The sequence below is a fragment of the Euleptes europaea genome, chromosome 3 (assembly GCF_029931775.1).
Source record: "Euleptes europaea isolate rEulEur1 chromosome 3, rEulEur1.hap1, whole genome shotgun sequence".
NCBI classification, from domain to species: Eukaryota; Metazoa; Chordata; class Lepidosauria; order Squamata; family Sphaerodactylidae; genus Euleptes; species Euleptes europaea.
In genome coordinates, this window is record NC_079314.1 from 35556447 (window position 1) to 35573389 (window position 16943).

Sequence of the window (16943 nt, forward strand, 5' to 3'; positions counted from 1 at the left end):
TAGGACAGAGAAATTGCTATTAAAACAAGGAGAAAAGAAAAATGCTTCAAGGAGTAGTGATTAAAAGTTTTTAACCTGGACTGGGAAGTTCAGATTCATCTATATCTTTCTCTAGGTGAATTTGGACTACTCACTATATAGCCGACCTCACCGGATTGTTGTCATAAAAAAATGGGAAGGGAATGTATGTACAACCTCCTCCAAACACTCCACTGAACAAAGGTGTGATTTTTTTAAAATTGCAAGACTCCCCAGGTACACAGGAAACTATAACTTTGCAAGTTAATGCAAAGAAAAAGGGGGGAAATCCTGGTCTGCTGAGGCTTAAAAACAATCCAGAAGGGCACATGGACAGTTGCTGAATGCCAGCTGCCACGGTAGTTAAATGGAGCCTCCAAGTTCAGAAGCACTAAATGTTGCATACAAGCAATGAAAGTCTTTTGCCTTGGTGTCCAGTTTCTAAGATTCCCCAAAACAGGCTCTCCATTTCGAAAACGAATGGGATTTGACAGTTTCGTGGAGGACAGGTCCATTAATGGCTTCTAATCATGGTGACTAAAAAGAACCTCCACCTGCAGAGGCAGTCAACCTTTAAACACCAGTGCAGTCAGGACCACTAGTCTGCTCCATCAGGACTTTTCCAAAGCTCCTCACAAGAGATGCACTCAACTATTAATACAAAGCTTTCCAACAGAGTGAAACCGTTTAGATTAGTCCCTTTCAACTAGCAGCTGCCCTTTAAGTCTAAGAGTGGGATATTTCGTTCTCCTCATCCCGAGATCCTTTCAACTGGAAACTGATCAGAGGACTTTCATGCAGTTAAAAAAAACGCATACGATTCGTGCAGGTTCCGGGATGATCACGACTGATGCTACCTTTTGCATCTATGCAAATAATCTACATTATTTCCGGCACTCAAGCCGGTTTACCCGGGGCTCCCTCGGGAAGGCTCCCATGCAGACAGCGATTTGCAAAGGCCTTTAATCCCTTCCTGGGGTTCCCTTACCAGGGGTGGGGGGATTCGCGGTCCTCTCCATTCACGCCTTGACCCTTTCCCGGATAATTAAAAGAAGAAGAAACTGCAAGAACTTCGCACGATCCGCCGCGCCACATCGCCAACCCAGCAGCTGAGCCCTGCAACCCCCCGCCCCAAATAATATCCCCTCCCTTTCCGCCACTTCCGAGGAAAGCCGCCGGGATTTGAATTTCCCGCGCTGGCGCCGATCCTCCCTTCACCCACCACGGCAAGCTACCCGGACAGGGAGAACAGGCAGAGCCGGCGCGACCGACGAGCAGCCGCTGCCCCACCGAGAGGCCGCGACCCGCGCTACCCGCCCACGTGGAACCCAAATTGGTTACTCCGCGTTCTACCCGCAGAACATTCAGGCCCCACCGTTCCAAACCACGTGGGGTGGCGGGGGGGGACTCGGCCCAGGCCCTCGAGCAACTTAGATCAATCGGCGGAATCGGCGGCCGCTTTCCACCCCGCGCCTACCTCTGAAGACAGCTCAATCGGTCCTCCCCTCCCCCCCATCACATTACATCCGGGGTAAAATAGTGGGGGGGGACTTACCTCGCTGTAGTCACCCCTCCCCCGTCCCTCAAAGTCTAACAAGTCTTCTCCCAATGCCCCCTGGAGTCCGGATTCCTTAGGAGCATGCGCACTAGGAGCTCCGGCGCCGACGCCATTGGCTGTCGGACGAGGAGGAAGAAGCGAATCCTCTGTCGTACGCCACCTAGCGACCGCTGCGAAAACTACTCTTCCATGTGTGTGTGTGTGTTAAGTGTCGCCGAGTCGCTTCCGACTCACGGCGACCCTATGAATGAAAGTCCTCTAAAATGTCCTGTCTTTTACAGACTTGCTCAGATCTTGCAAACTGAAGGATGTGGCTTCCTTTATTGAGTCCATCCATCTCTTGTTGGGTCTTCCTCTTTTCCTGCTGCCCTCCACTTTCCCTCGCATGACTGTCTTTTCCAGTGTCTCTTCCTTACCAGCGTTATTATAAGGTTTGAAATTATACTCCCCCTCCGTGGGGGGAGGGCGTGTTAGAGTCACCACTAGGCCATTATAGGCCGTGCTTGTATACTTTTGGCAGTGCCTGCTTCCTTATTGGCCCCACGCCACTTCCCCTATGATCACCCTATGGAGCCTCATGACACGGAGAACCACGTACCGCGGGAGAAAGGTCAGGATTGCTCTGCGTTTTCCCCCCCACTGACGCTGAACTGCTCGTTACAGATCTTCCTTCCTCAGTTCGATAGGCTCAAAAGCTCCTAGTTCTTAATCTTTATACGTGCAGGAAAAGACCCTCTGTGCTAGCTGGGGGAGGGGTCGTTCCAAAGCAAGAGCATATGTGATCGGCGTTCCAATGATCCTAGAAGATAATTCACAGTGGGTCGCCGTGTTAGTCTGTCTGCAGTAGTAGAAAAGGGCAAGAGTCCAGTAGCACCTTCAAGACTAACCTTTAAGGCGCTACTGGACTCTTGCCCTTTTCTACCAATGATCCTAGATCAGAGAGGTTTTGTCCGTGGGTGACAGAGACATTGAAACCATCGAACATGCACTGATATTGGTTCTTGTAGGTTATCCGGGCTATGTAACTAGTCTTGGTACCAAGACCACGGTTACATAGCCAAGATAACCTACAAGGACCAATGAACTCTGACCGTGAAAGCCTTCGACAATATTATGCACTGATATGTTGCCCCTTTCTACCGCAAAGTTAGATCAAAGCTTATTTTCCCCCTGGTTGGTAAATTCCCGGAAGAGTGAGCTTTTGGCAAAGAAGCTCCTACTAGAAGACCCTCAGCTTACGCTCCAAACTGCCAAATTCTGCGCTACTATTAAAATACACAGAACTTTATTAAAGAATGTTAGAATATTTGACAATTTTAAGGTGATAATTTTAATTAGGGGTTGTTTTATTGATCTACCTTTATTTGTACAGGCAGTCTGAGAGTCTGCGGTGCAAAACTATTGAGTCTGGAAATTTTGATGTGTTGGCATGAGATTGGTCAGTTGACCGTATTAATAAATTTGAACTTTGATCAGCGTTGCAACATTATTTAAGGAAAAGTTTTATAAATGTAATTGTTTGAACTTTTGCAAGTTAGGTTGCCAACCCCCAGGGTGGGGCCTGGAGACATCCTCCCTGGGCTCCACCTCCAAATCTCCAGGAATTTCACAACCCAGTTGGCAACCCCATTTGTAACAAGGCATACCAGAGTCAATGTTCTCTACTGCAGAACTCAACCTCTATACCAATTAGTCAGACGAAGAGTACGGTCTATGGTCTGCCCTCCGGATATTCCTGTAGGCAGAACAGAAAGTACATTGATTTTCTTTCCTACCCAGATTTTAATGAAAAACAAAATGAGAGCTCTTAATTCAAAGCCTGTATTAGCTGGATTTTATTTGCTCATTTAGGCCATCAGTTATAACTATGCAGTTGTGGTCAGATTTAAGATATAGAACCTTATACATACCTAGGCAAACTAGACTGGATTAGTCTATGACAGTGTAGCTAGTGCCAGACTAGGATCTGGGAGAGCCAAGTTCAAATCCCCATTCCGATATGGAAGCTCACTGGGTGACCATGGGCCAGTCACACATGCTCAGCCTAGCCTACCTCCCTGGGTTGTTGTGGGGATAAAAAATAACACTTCAAACAGCTCTCCCCTCCCCACAATTGGGGAGATAAGTATAGGGGAGTGGTTCTGATTCACCCAGGATCAAACATGGGGCTTTTCATTTGGAAAGCTGGTGCTTTGCCAATGAACCAGAACCACTCCCCTGTACTTTCCTACAACCCGTTCTGAATTAATACTTTACACAACCATGTGAAGTACCCAAGCATAATACCTTGGTGTCTTAAGTACAACCTAGCCACTGATTGGAAGCAATCTAATTTTTCCCAGGGTCTGATTCTTCAGAAGAGTGTGACCACATTGTGCAATTTTGTTTGTGATTTAGGTATCAAACAGGCATTTAATCAACAGTCCAATGAGGGCATCTGGGTAAAATCAACTTCATTTTGAAGCTAGGGAGGTCATCCTGTTATGTACTGCCCTTGAAATTATACTGTCAAAAATGAGCATAACCCATTTCAGTTTGGCATTTAAGCAGTTGGGTTTAATCAGCAGTACCTCTTATTTAAAAGTAACGGTAGTCCCATGCAAGCACTGGGTCATTACTGACCCATGGAGTGATGTCACATCACGACATTTACTAGACAGATTACGTTTTATGGGGTGGTTTGCCATTGCCTTCCCGATGTCTACACTTTACCCCCAAGCAAGCTGGGTACTCATTTTACCGACCCTGGAAGGATGGAAAGCTGGGTCAACCTTGAGCTGGCTACCTGAACCTGACTTCGGTTGAGATCGAACTCAGGTTATGAGCAGAGCTTTTGACTGCAGCAAAGCAGCTTTATCACTCTGCACCATGGGGCTCCTGCCTCTCATTTGTGTGTGTGTCAAGTGATCTGACGAGATCAGGCTAACCTGGGCCATCAAGGTCAGGTCGTCTCTCATTTACAGTATTGAAAATCAAAATGATCCAGTATGCAACACCCTCCATACACAAGTGAAGCAAGTTAGCTGGCTAAAAATGCTATAGGAGCACCATGTTAGCACTAGAATTATTGGGGTGAGTTTGCTTAAAAAAGCAAAATGAAGGCTATTATTGAGCCTAAAATACTCAGTGGCAGACCTTCCTCTCCAAAATAGAGTGCATAGCAAAAGCAGGGGTGAGGTCCTCCTCTGCACAAACCTGGTTTGCAGTTGCATCTTGCGGCCATGAAATGACCCCCAAATTAACATGCCTAAACTCCAGCCTCACTGCAAATTGTGGCAAGATCACATATCCAAGAATGTCGTCTGCTCAAATCAAAAACCTGGTTTTTCAACATCTAAACTAAGTCTAAGGGTCACTTAGTGAATTAAGGGTCACTTAGTTAGACTCAATTTAGATGTTGCAAAACAATGGATTTAGACTGGAGTAACTCTTTAGGATTGCACTATTAGTGTCAGGACTAGGCTCTGGGGAAACAAGGCTCAAATCCCCACTCCACCATGGAAGTTTGCTGGGTGTCCTTGGGCCAGTCATTCTCTTTCAGACTAACCTACTTCGCAGGGTTGTTGTGAGGATAAAATGGAAAAAGAATGATACAGCTGCTTCGGGCCCTCACTGGGGAGAAAGGCAGGGTATAAATGAAATAAATAAAACAGTAGTAACTGCAATCAACAGCCACCAATAAAAAAGACAATAAACTTTATTGTTGATATCCAGCCAGGGATCGGAGAAGACAACAGTGAGGCAAAAGGGGAGTGGGGAGAGAAATGGCTGAATATAAAGCAGACAGAACATGAAAACTTGCTTGGTTTCAGTCACACAAAATAGGTTTTTCAAGCAGCCAAGGCTTCATCCACAACCACCTTTGAGCGAGTGCACACACACAATTCAGCTTCGAAGCTGGGTCTCAAAATTAGCTGCCAGCGCTGTAACTTCTGGTCTTAGCACCTTAAAAACAGGCTTATTGCGGCATAAGCATCTTTCATGGGCGCATGAAGGCAAGCAACGCACGAAACGAGAAGCAGCTCACAACAGCTGATGCCACAATGAATCTGTTCATCTGCTGCAACAAAAACCAAGAGGTCTCATCATCGCCTGAAGACAATCATGGCTACACCACTGAAATTTGTCACCCAGGTGTAGCTTCTCTTAAATACAGCTGTCACCCCCAATTAATACCATCTTGCAGTCAACTTTGTTCTCTAGTTTGGTTGACACGTAAACATGTTTTTGTGATGATGCACGATCAAAACACTATTACTTTTCACAAAAGCCAGCCTTCTAAATGCCTTCCAGGTGGTTTTCTCCTTTAAAATGATCTGATCAAACAAAAGAGAAGAAGCAGAATAGATTAGCATTTCCACTCTTTTTTTCATTCATGGAAAATAAAGCTCTGGACTAGTCTGATTTGACTTTTACCCCATCTATTAAACAAAGACAGCTCGCAAGCAACAAAATGCAGTTATCTCCAATACGCAACACTTGGGAGAGGTACCTTATGTTCCCATTTAAGCTAATGTTCTCTTCCCAATGGCAGATGCCTGTCAGACTTGAGGGACTGCATAATAGTCTGATACACAGAAACCCAGGACCTCCGCTTATCTGGAGATCAAATATCGAGGCCTTGTGCAAAGCCCTAAACCCACCAAATCCATGGGCCTTTAAAACGTTGAGAACATATGAATTGCTGCACAGCCGATATTTGCAGTGCATGGTATCATACCAAACAAGGGCCACCTGTGGCAGCTCTGGCTTCACACCCCTTCCCCCATTTCCCTGCCCCACCCAGAAAGTGACACACCCCACACTTTTAAAGGTTCATTTAGGTTTGGGAATTTGCATGAGGTTCAGCTGCTTTAGCTAGTATCTTACACTAAAGACAAATTGTCAAAAAAATAACCTGAAGGTAGGCACCTAAAGGTCTCTGGCACTGCCATAAATCAGCCTTTTCATACCTGGCATAGCCAAAGCTAGAAGGGCCAGAAACCAAAGATTTAAGCCTTACCATTGTTGCAGAGACCTCTCACATCCTAACACATCATTACAGCACTGCAAATAAAATTTAATACTGGCAGCAAGTATCGTACAATGTCTCCTGCATGGTTTATCTCCTCAGTCACCGTCCGAAGACTCAGAGAAGCAGTAGGAATATGCAGGCTGCAGACCCGAGGGCCCGGCTTGCTCTCCAACAGCGTGGAACGGGACTCTACATCACGGAGCCCGAAGGCCTACGCTCCCACATGCCACACGGACAGAGCTGTGGGAGAGCGACCTCCCCAGATGTCCCTGTTGGATAATACACTGCATTGCAAGGCTGCTGCTGTTGCATTAAATGCTAACATCTGGACCAGGGACAAGCAACCCCTTCAGGCTACTATTTCCAGTCATTTTGTTCTGGCAATGCCCAGGGGCCAGAAGTATATTCATTTCCCCCCTCATCAAACAGATGTAAGGACGGTCTCCTCCCATTCAACAGCTAAGGTCTTCAGGCTGCCACCTGCTCCCCTACTTAGGGTGGGCAGACCTGATACTGAGCTTTGCCTGGGCTTTTTCCATTACAGCCCCTCTCTGTGGAATGGGGCCCCTGAAGAGGTGAGTGGAGCCCCCCTTGCTGGAGGCACTGCAACTCTGCCAGGGCTTTTGCCAGGGTACGAACAGCAGGCATCTTTTAGGAGGGGGGGTATTATTTTATCCGGTTTTAATAAGCAGTGTTATAATTATTACCCACAAGCCTTGAGCCAAAAGGAAGGTAGGTACCTCTATTTTAAGAAATGATGAAAATGTACCAGGGTTGCTATGCAGAGGCAGGCAATGGCAAGCCACCTCTGTTCATCTCTTGCTCCGAAAACTCCACGAGTGGTTGCTTAAGTCAGTTGCAACTTGGCAGCACTACAAGCTATTTGGCTCCATAATCTGTCCACGTAATTTAAGTACAGCCCCCCTTTCGTGTACAATAAGGACTTTACCCTTATGGATCTTGAACGCTCTGGCAAAGTTGGGGTATTACAACAAAACGAAACCTTTACATTTCTCTTTCCCCTTATAAGGGAAATGCCTGTGGAAAATGCTGAGATTTTTTTTTATTGCCCTGTATTGTGTTTTCAACACATTGTTTTCTGCTACACTTACATTTGCACAGAAATCCCACTTTCAGAGGTTGAAATGGTTTGGCACTAGCATCAAAAGAAGGAAGCCAGAACACAGATACCATACGATACCAAATTCAGTGACTGTTCAGGCTCCGGAATCAGAGCAGTATTTGGAGTTGGTAGGATACAGCAAGAGCACAGCACCCACTGCAACAAACAGAAAGGAAAAATTACATTTGGGAGTCAGGTTCCTCAGTTCTTAAGGCATTTACTTGAAAAGGGGTTAAGAATGCCAGGGTGGGGCACTTGAAAGCAGACAAGAGCTCCCACATTAAAATTGCTTGATTGTAAACATAGTAAGTGTACACAAAACTTGACTGACCAGTGTCTCCTGCATGGTTTATCTCCTCAGTCACCATCCGAAGACTCAGAGAAGCAGTAGGAATATGCAGGCTGCAGACCCGAGGGCCCGACTTGCTCTCCAACAGCGTGGAACGGGACTCTACGTCACGGAGCCCGAAGGCCTACGCTCCCATACGCCACACGGACAGAGCTGTGGGAGAGCGACCTCCCCAGATGTCCCTGTTGGATGGAAACATGTTGTTGGGCTTGTATCCCCGTGTGTGTGTGTGTATTAAGTACCACCAAGTCGCTTCTGGCAACCCTATGAATGTCCAAAATGTCCTATTGTTAACAGCCTTGCTCAGATCTTGCAGACTGAGGGCCATGGCTTACTTCATACAGTCCTTACAAGCTGTTTAATTAGGGTGCAGTAATGTAGCACCCATCTGTATTGTAACATGTTTCGTGGCGGCGAGTCTTAAGAATAGAAATTGTATCTATACCCCCCCACCACTCAGGGCAGCTAACATCATCAATATAAAGATAATTAAAACTACTTATATCAAGGCTCCCTAATCTTGTTGAGACTGTGGACTTTTTTGCAATTTTTAAAAAGGGTAACAGGCGAGACCAACAAATGGCTGCCACAGAGACTGGGACCAGCTGAAGAATGGCTATTATGAGGGATGAAGGGCCAACACATTGTTAGCCTCCACAAAAAAAGTTGAGTTTACACATGAACACATGAAGCTGCCTTATACTGAATCGGACCCGTGTCCATCAAAGTCAGTATTGTCTACTCAGACTGGCAGCAGCTCTCCAGGGTCTCAGGCAGAGATCTTTCACATAACCTACTTGCTTGGTCCCTTTAACTGGAGATGCCAGGGACTGAACCTTCTGCATGCCAAGCAGAGGCTCAGCCCCTCCCCAGCCTAAGGTGACTGGTTCTAAACAGGGGCTTCCTGCAATGACTCCTGACCTCTTCTGACGCACTTCCTATTCGGGGGGTGGGAGGAGAGAGAGACTAGGAATGGATCTCTGGAGCAGAACAAAATCACCCTGGTGGGCACCACATTGAAGATGACCACATTAAACTGAGCACATGGTTCTTGACAAGAGAGAACCTAAACTGCAAGGGCCCATGAGGAAAAGGAAGAACTGTCACAAATACCTTGTGCCTCCAGAATGAAATGAACAGGTGCTTCAGGGGTGAAGGATGACTCCATCAGCATGGATACTGGGAAAAACAACAGACAGACACAAGATGGGATTCACACAGCTTTCTAGAACAGCAGTAACACAAAGCACACAATGAACTGTAATAAAGGAATGTTTCCTGCATGGTTTATCTCCTCAGTCACCGTCCGAAGACTCAGAGAAGCAGTAGGAATATGCAGGCTGCAGACCAGAGGGCCCGGCTTGCTCTCCAACAGCGTGGAACGGGACTCTACGTCACGGAGCCCGAAGGCCTACGCTCCCATACGCCACACGGACAGAGCTGTGGGAGAGCGACCTCCCCAGATGTCCCTGTTGGATGGAATAATTTTGCGGGGGTTTCCTCCCCTCCAAAGGTGAAGGGCATTTTGGCAGGTTGTTAATGAAACCCATACAGAAAATACAGACCAAAACACGAACATCGTTTTTATGAATACCTTGAATTTCGAAACTGGGAGACATGCTTATCTGTGGGGCGGCTGACCTTTCCAATGAGACTTTTCAAGGCTCTCTGACTGCAAGAAAAGAAATAGAATGTTAATATAACACAACTGCATGAAGTATAAATGTATAACATCCACTAGCTCTAAGCCTGAAGGCCAAACTTCATATAAACTATGACAAAGCCAATAGAGTCCAATGGGGTCCAAATGTGGGACAGCGGTTAGTGCTGGATGAAGACCAGGGAAACCGGGGTTCAAGCCCCCACTCTCCCATGTGAATACCCCAGTCACTCACGCTCAACCCAACTTAAGTCACGAAGTGAGGATGATGAAGGATGCCCTCCTTAAACCAAGAGCCAGGGCAATGTTGAGGAGGGGCTGTGGCTCAGTGGAAGAGCTTCTGCATGGTACCCAAAGGCCCCAGGTTCAATTCCTGGCATCGCCAGTTAAAATTAGCAGGTAGTAGGTGATGTGAAAGGCCCCTTAAGACCCTAGAGCATTGTTGACAATCTGAGTAGACAAGGCTGACCTTGATAGACCAATGATCTAATCATTATAAGTCAGCTTCATGTGTCACATGCTACAGCAGTGTGGCTCTCTAGTTCACACGGCAACAAAGACCTTTCCCATGCTAGAACAGAAGCATTCTACAGTGTAGCATTCCCAAGTCTCTCTTAAAATAAGATACGCCAACTGCCTCGTAGTTTGAGTCTTTTTCCCTATCCAAAGGTTTGCCAGGAACTACATGGAACTCCTTAACAAGCTACCAATTTTTTTGAAGTATGTGTTACAGACATGATGCAAAGTTCATTTAGCTCAAATCTGGACACGGCTTGACTTGTAGTCCTACCTCCCTTGCCCAGTGATATACCTTTCAACATTAGAAGGCAATACAACTAGGAGGGCATTTACGCTAGCTCGATGCTCGGCTATGCCCTCCGCAGTACTAGAAAGAAATTCCCAAAAATATTCCCCTCACAAAGGCTTTGCCCCTGCAACAGTGAGGAACCAGAAACATCAGAACATGTCCTCCTTAGGTGTAGCTACTATAAGGAGGACAGGGAGAAGATTCTTGGCCCTCTTTTAAGAAAGAGTACTGGTTATCCTGAAGCTGTTAAGAGTTGACATCCTTCTTAAGGATGAATTTTCTCAGGTAACAAAGTTAGTGGCCAAGTTTTGTAGAATAGTAGTTAATCATAGGAAACCTAAATGTAAACAGGAATGGAAAGTTGTAGAATGGAGTGATTGCTTAAGCTGCATTGTTGACCAGTTGTTTTAACAAGGGTAACATTATGTATAGTGTTTTAATTAAAATGTAGTTTTATACTGCAGCTCTAGGTAGGACAATGTTCCTGTAAATATTTTATGCTTGGTCAAAGGACCGTAATAAACAAACTCCAGAGTAGTCCTGGCTTATTTACTTCATACAAGACTTTAAAAGTTACTTCCGTAAGCACGATACTGTGCAGCATCCAGTTTATAACCTCATCTCTGTTGCGGTCAGGAAAATAGGATTTTACATTGCACCCTACCTAACATGGATTTTTGGGGTGGGGGTTAGAGAAGGAATGTAACAAAGGAATGAAAACAAGTACATATCTTGAACACTCGTTTCTTATTTTTTCTTTATCACATCTAAATCCCACTTAAGAGTCTTAAGCATCCTACCCCCAAATAAATTTAGGACACAATGTTCTTCATGGGATCATTTTGCCCTAACCACCATCCTGTGAAATAGATTAAGTAACCCATGAACTTTGTAGTTGAAAAGGGGATTTGAACAAGTCTAATACACTGACCAGTACACCTCAGTGATTGTTAAGCAAAAGTATTTAAAAAGCCACAATTAGCCTCAAAGAAAAAGCAGCTACCTGGCTACCGTGCCATGAAGCTTACTGGGTGAACTCGGGCTAGTCACCTTCTCTGAGCATCACCTGCTTCTAAGGTTTCCAACTCTTGAGTTGGGAGAATCCTTGGGAGGTTGGGGAAGGTGCTGTTGGGGGAAGGGAGGGACCTCCGCAGGTTACAATATGCCATAGAACCCATCCTCAAAAGCAACCAGTTTATCCAAAGGACCTGGTCACCGTAGTGTGGAGATCAGCTGTAATTGCAGGAGATCTCCAGACCCCTACCCATCTCAACTCTACCCATAACAGAGGATTGTTCTGCAGATAGGGAGAATAAAAACGAAGGAGGGAGAAAGAAAACAAAGCGCTGAACGGGAGAAGCTGTCCCGTTTTTCTTAGCGGAGGGCCTACAGATTCACAAAGGGTGGGAAAGACTCAAACGCGGTAAAAAAAAACCCGCAAGCACCGCACGCACGCGGTAAGACTGGCCCTCCCGAGCCGCCGTACCGAACGCACAGATTCGGAACTTGACGCCAACGTCTACATTTAAAAACAGCCGCACCCTTCCCTCCTCCAACCACTGCTTTAGGCAGGAACGGAGGCCGCAGCCACCCCTTTCCCGCTTCCCCAACCACCGCAGCGACCTCCTTACCTCTGCCTGCCACGCGCCTGGAAAAGACCGACCAACCCGAGACGCGAGTATTTATAGAGCGCAAGGGGCGACGGGAAAAAGCACGCGATTGGATTACCGAGGCGCATGCGCGGAAGCGTTCACATGGCAGGGGGCGTGGAGGAGTCGTCGTCGTAGTATGCCTATTGGTGGGGGTTACCGCGCTTGTATTCCCAGCGATGTGTTAAGAGTTTGAAAACGTTATTAAAAAATACTGTTCGCACAGTTATCTAGCTACCGGCTAGAACAAGTACATTGGTAGGGGCTTATCAGTTGCAGTTGCTTGTAATTAATCCACCTCCATTTTCTCCTATTTGCATTGCTTGCAATTAATCCCCCCTCTTTTGCTCACTATGAGTACTCACAATGAGTACCCAGTTTGCTGGGGGTAAAGGGAAGATGACTGGGGAAGGCCCTGGCAAACCACCCCGTAAAAACAAAGTCGGCCTAGTCAACGTCGGGATGTGACGTCACCCCGTGGGTCAGGAATGCCCCGGTGCTTTACCTTTTTTGCTCACTAAATGAGCCTTTTCCTGGGCTGCTGGGACAGGACTCCAGGAGCTGGTGTGAGTTAAGGAGGTGGGGACAGTTCGTCTTTAATACTCTCCCGGGTAAAAGGTCCCTACAAAATACACAAGGGGAAAATCAAGGGGAAAGGCAGTAGCCTCGCCTTTCGCATGTAGTGCTAGTCCCCCCACCCCAGCTGCAAGTTTGAAGCAGTGCAGTGCTGTCAATTCAACCTCCTCGGTATTCCGTTACCTCTGCACGTAAACCACGAAGAACATCGGAGAATTCGAGGGGCATCTCGGTAGTGAGTGAATAGGTACACTGGAGCAGGGCTGAGAAGTTTGAAATACCTTCAATGCGCCGCAGCATTTAAAGTTATCGTGGGGGTTACCGCACTTTGTATTCCCGGCAATGTATTAAGAGTTTGAAAATGTTATAAAAAACATCGCTTTAAAAGGGTTTTTGGATACTACGGCTTATAAATGGTTGGAAGACGTCTTCACAGCTAAAGGAGCCAAAGTGCAAACAGTATTTTTTATAACGTTTTCAAACTCTTAATACATCGCTGGGAATACAAGTGCGGTAACCCCCTGTGTTTCATTTACTTTTGCAAGGACCGCAATGATTCTTACCCTTCTAGATTGACTGCTAACCACAAACAAGTTCAGTCGGTCATGAAGCCACGGGCTAGATTGGCCTGATTTGTAACGTGCATGAGGCTTTGAGCTCTTCTATTAAAACTCATGCAACTGTAGAGGCCACGTATAGGGTTGCCGATCTCCAGCCAATAGAGATCAGTTCACTTGGAGGAAATGGCCACTTTGGTAATGGGACTCTAAGGCACTGAAGTCCCTCCCCTCCTCAAACCCCGCCCTCCTCAGGCTCCACCCCAAAAACCTCCCGCCAGTGGCAAAGGGACCTGGCAACCCTAGCCACGTAACAGGATTCAGGAGACAGGCAAAGGAAACTTCTCATATTCACCAGTTCCAACTTTTCCTATACTTACTAATATCAAAAGGGTGCAGCCAGGTTCTGCAGACGTGAACATACGTGCTGCACCCTGACACAGATAAAACATTTAAGGCGCAGAGGTCTTGTGGATTCTCATCAGGGGATGCCTTTCTCCTGTAAACAGGCACAAGTTTAATGTATCTTGCCTTATAGGCTTTTCTGCTGGTGACAGAGGGAGGATTTTGACCACCCCAAAGGCAGATAGCAGAGACCGTGCTGCAAACCCCGTTGTCAGAAGCCACTTAAGACTAGGGTTACAATAAAGGAACCAAGCAAGACTGAGTGGAAAAACTTGTAAGGAGATAGCCCAGAGTTTGGCTTCACTGTAAGTAGCAGAACAAACCATTTCTTCCAAGATTAGACATCTATTAGTTTTATCCCTTCCAAGGGGCTCAGGATACTGTACATGTTTCCCCCATTCATTTTATCCTCACAACAGCCCTAAGAGATTAGTTAGGCAGAAATATACTGCCCCAATGAACCTGAAGGCTCCACAGGAATTCAGACTTAAGTCTCCCCTGGTTAAGCTTCCAAGATCTGGCCAGCCTAGGCTATCCAGGTGAGGACCTGGCTTTTTTTCTAGGTATTTCCCAATTTTTCCACTAGAAAGCATAATAATGCTTTTCTAAATATTGTCGAAGGCTTTCACGGTCAGAGTTCATTGGTTCTTGTAGGTTATCCGGGCTGTGTAACCGTGGTCTTGGAATTTTCTTTCCTGACGTTTCGCCAGCAACTGTGGCAGGCATCTTCAGAGTAATAACACTGAAGGACAGTGTCTAACTTTCCGCTGTTGCATTTGGATGGGTGCGGAAAGAGAATTGCCTTGTGCCAGTAAGAGCAAGGCTCTTTCTGCCTCTCAATATTTGATGCCAGCTTACACTGACTCAAAGACCCTTGGTCTGCCAAGCTAAGTGCTGGTCACACTGTCTGGCAGCAGTTTTCCTCTTCTCCAGAAGAGAAGTATCCTTTCTTAGCACCCCCAGTCTTTTAACTTGGAGATTTCAGGGGCTGATCCTGAACCTTTTCACATCCAAAGCCTATGCTCTAATACATCTGAGCCACCGTCCTTCTCAAATCCAGAAAGTTGAATTCGGCACAAATCTAGGTAAACTAGCTGGAAAGGTAACAAAAAAAAGCAAACTTTGTTCTTAAAAAAAAATCCTAAAATAATTTTATTTCATAAAATTTTGTTGATAGGAAGACAGATATACAACACAATGATTTCCTCTACAGAGATATTTTATACATCATGAAAGCAGTTGATTTAGAGTGCACCAGCACCCAAGTGTTTTCTACACACGAGAGTCTCTCTCTCTCTCCACACCTTGTTCTTAAGGATTATTATAGAGGGACAAGGCAAACCCCACTCTTCCACCCCATGGGAAACATTCTCACAGTGATTTGCTGCTCAGGACTGGGGTGGGGAGAAAACAAAAAATGGTTCAGAGCTGAAGTGGAGGGGGGAAGAGTTAGAGGCACGAAGACCGCGCTTGAATTTCCATGTCTTGGTCTCCTGGCTCACCAGTAAGGTGACCGGCTCCAATGAGGAGGCTGGGGCACAGGAATCTTTAAATATGAGAAGAGAGAATTGCATAGCAGAGAGAATTTCATTCGGTGGCAGCCTTTCTCATCAATGGGGCGGGGGAGAGCCACACATCACAAAATCCCATCTGTGATGTAGCTACTGAAAGATTCAAAGAGGCCTGTCTCTTCTCTTGCCTTGGATCACCCTGCTCCCTGGATGTTTGGCAATTAGGGAAGAAATGGTAGCATAAGCGTATCAAGGCCTCTTTTCTTAAGGTCAGCGGGCACAGGGTCACATGGGACGTCTTCAGCTGCGCGAGACCAGCTAGCAGTCAATGCGGACTTGCATCTACACCAGTGACCGCTGATAATGGAAGTGAGAACGGGGAAGCGGAAACGCAGCCGGGAACCAGTAATCAAAACAGAACCACTTATATTAAAGCACCCCCCAAGCTCCATATTCGTCACCTTCCCCCCTCCCATCCATCCCACCAATGCCTCAGGACGCCATTCTCAACCATTGCATAAAAACTGTTGTTGTTTTTTAAATGACGGGTGCCCCATTTGCTTCTCGCCATTTTAAAAAAGTCAGATTTAAGCCCTTTTCTGATAAAAAATTTTTTAGAACCTTCAAATATAGTTTTGCTACAGGACTTAAAAAAGGCAAGTTTTTGCTCTGGCTTTGAAAAACCATTTTTTAAAAGAAAAAAAAGGAAGCTATGACTTTTTTAAAAAAAATACAGTATATTCCATGCCACTGCTTCCCCAAGGCAACTCATTTCAGGCTTTGCAGTTCCTGTTAAACAGGTAGAAGTTTTGTGTTTTTTAGCGAGGTTTCTTACTTTACAGCAAGTTTGTTTTTACTGTACATTGAAACTAAAAAAACTAAAAGTTTTTACAAGACTCTGCACGTGCCGTTTAAAAACTGTACAATTCCGCCATAGGACAACAGAAAAGTTGGTCAGTAGTGATTCTGAATATTAAGTACGCCAAATGGACATAAAACAGTAATGTGTCAGTTTCCTGCCAGGATGGTACTGGTTTTTGAGCTTCATTTGTACACAGTGAACGCACAGACACACACATGCACACACTCCGAATTTGCTAGCTCCAGATCTCGGGTTAAGAGCTCCAGTCTTCTTTCTTCCTTGACAGAGCGATATTAAAACAATTCACAGAGCATATTTACAGTAGACAACGTGGCCAGAGATCGCAGAACGGGAACTGTGGGGCGCATTACCCATTTGTATGATGGAGCCATGCATGACAAATCAGGGCAGGAGAGCCAATCCCTGGCTACAAGCAGTATTGCTGATTGTGTGAGGTATAGTGTTTCATAGTTGATTTTTTTTTAATTCCCATTGTGATCCGATGGCACTTGAGACAAATTCCTTCCAATGTAATGCTACTTTTGAAAAAGGTTCTAACCCTACACCCCTTTCTGTTCCCTGCAGAAAGTCACTTCCTGGATATGTTATGAAGGCAAATCTTGGGCGAACCTCAAGGTTCCTCCTCACTGGGTTAACACAGCAAGCACTGCAATCCTTTCCTCTTCTGATGGTATTGCTTTAAAAAAAGAAAGAAAAAAGAAACACGTTCATGGCCGATGATACCTGCAACAGAGGTGAAGAAAACCACAGTTAGTATTTGGAAGTACCGTCAACGCACAAAGCAGAGAAGCAGCCAACATGGCTGATTACATTGAAGGAAAGTTTTATGAAG

At 45.8% G+C, this 16943-nt stretch overlaps 1 protein-coding gene and 3 non-coding genes across 4 annotated transcripts in view; all 4 read right to left on the bottom strand.

Moving 5' to 3' along the window:
* Positions 1 to 6659: 6659 nt before the first annotated feature.
* LOC130475889 (small nucleolar RNA SNORA73 family) lies at positions 6660 to 6866 on the bottom strand. The gene has a single exon (XR_008933260.1). It is a non-coding gene; the product is annotated as a small nucleolar RNA SNORA73 family (small nucleolar RNA).
* Positions 6867 to 8044: 1178 nt separating this feature from the next.
* Positions 8045 to 8251, bottom strand: LOC130475890 (small nucleolar RNA SNORA73 family). The gene has a single exon (XR_008933261.1). It is a non-coding gene; the product is annotated as a small nucleolar RNA SNORA73 family (small nucleolar RNA).
* Positions 8252 to 9331: 1080 nt separating this feature from the next.
* LOC130475888 (small nucleolar RNA SNORA73 family) lies at positions 9332 to 9538 on the bottom strand. The gene has a single exon (XR_008933259.1). It is a non-coding gene; the product is annotated as a small nucleolar RNA SNORA73 family (small nucleolar RNA).
* Positions 9539 to 16571: 7033 nt separating this feature from the next.
* Positions 16572 to 16943, bottom strand: part of PHACTR4 (phosphatase and actin regulator 4) — a 42128-nt gene continuing 41756 nt past the window's right edge. Inside the window, exon 13 of the mRNA XM_056846709.1 lies at positions 16572 to 16834. Coding sequence (XP_056702687.1) covers positions 16819 to 16834 — 16 coding nt within the window. The 3' untranslated portion in view covers positions 16572 to 16818. The remainder of the gene's footprint in view (positions 16835 to 16943) is intronic.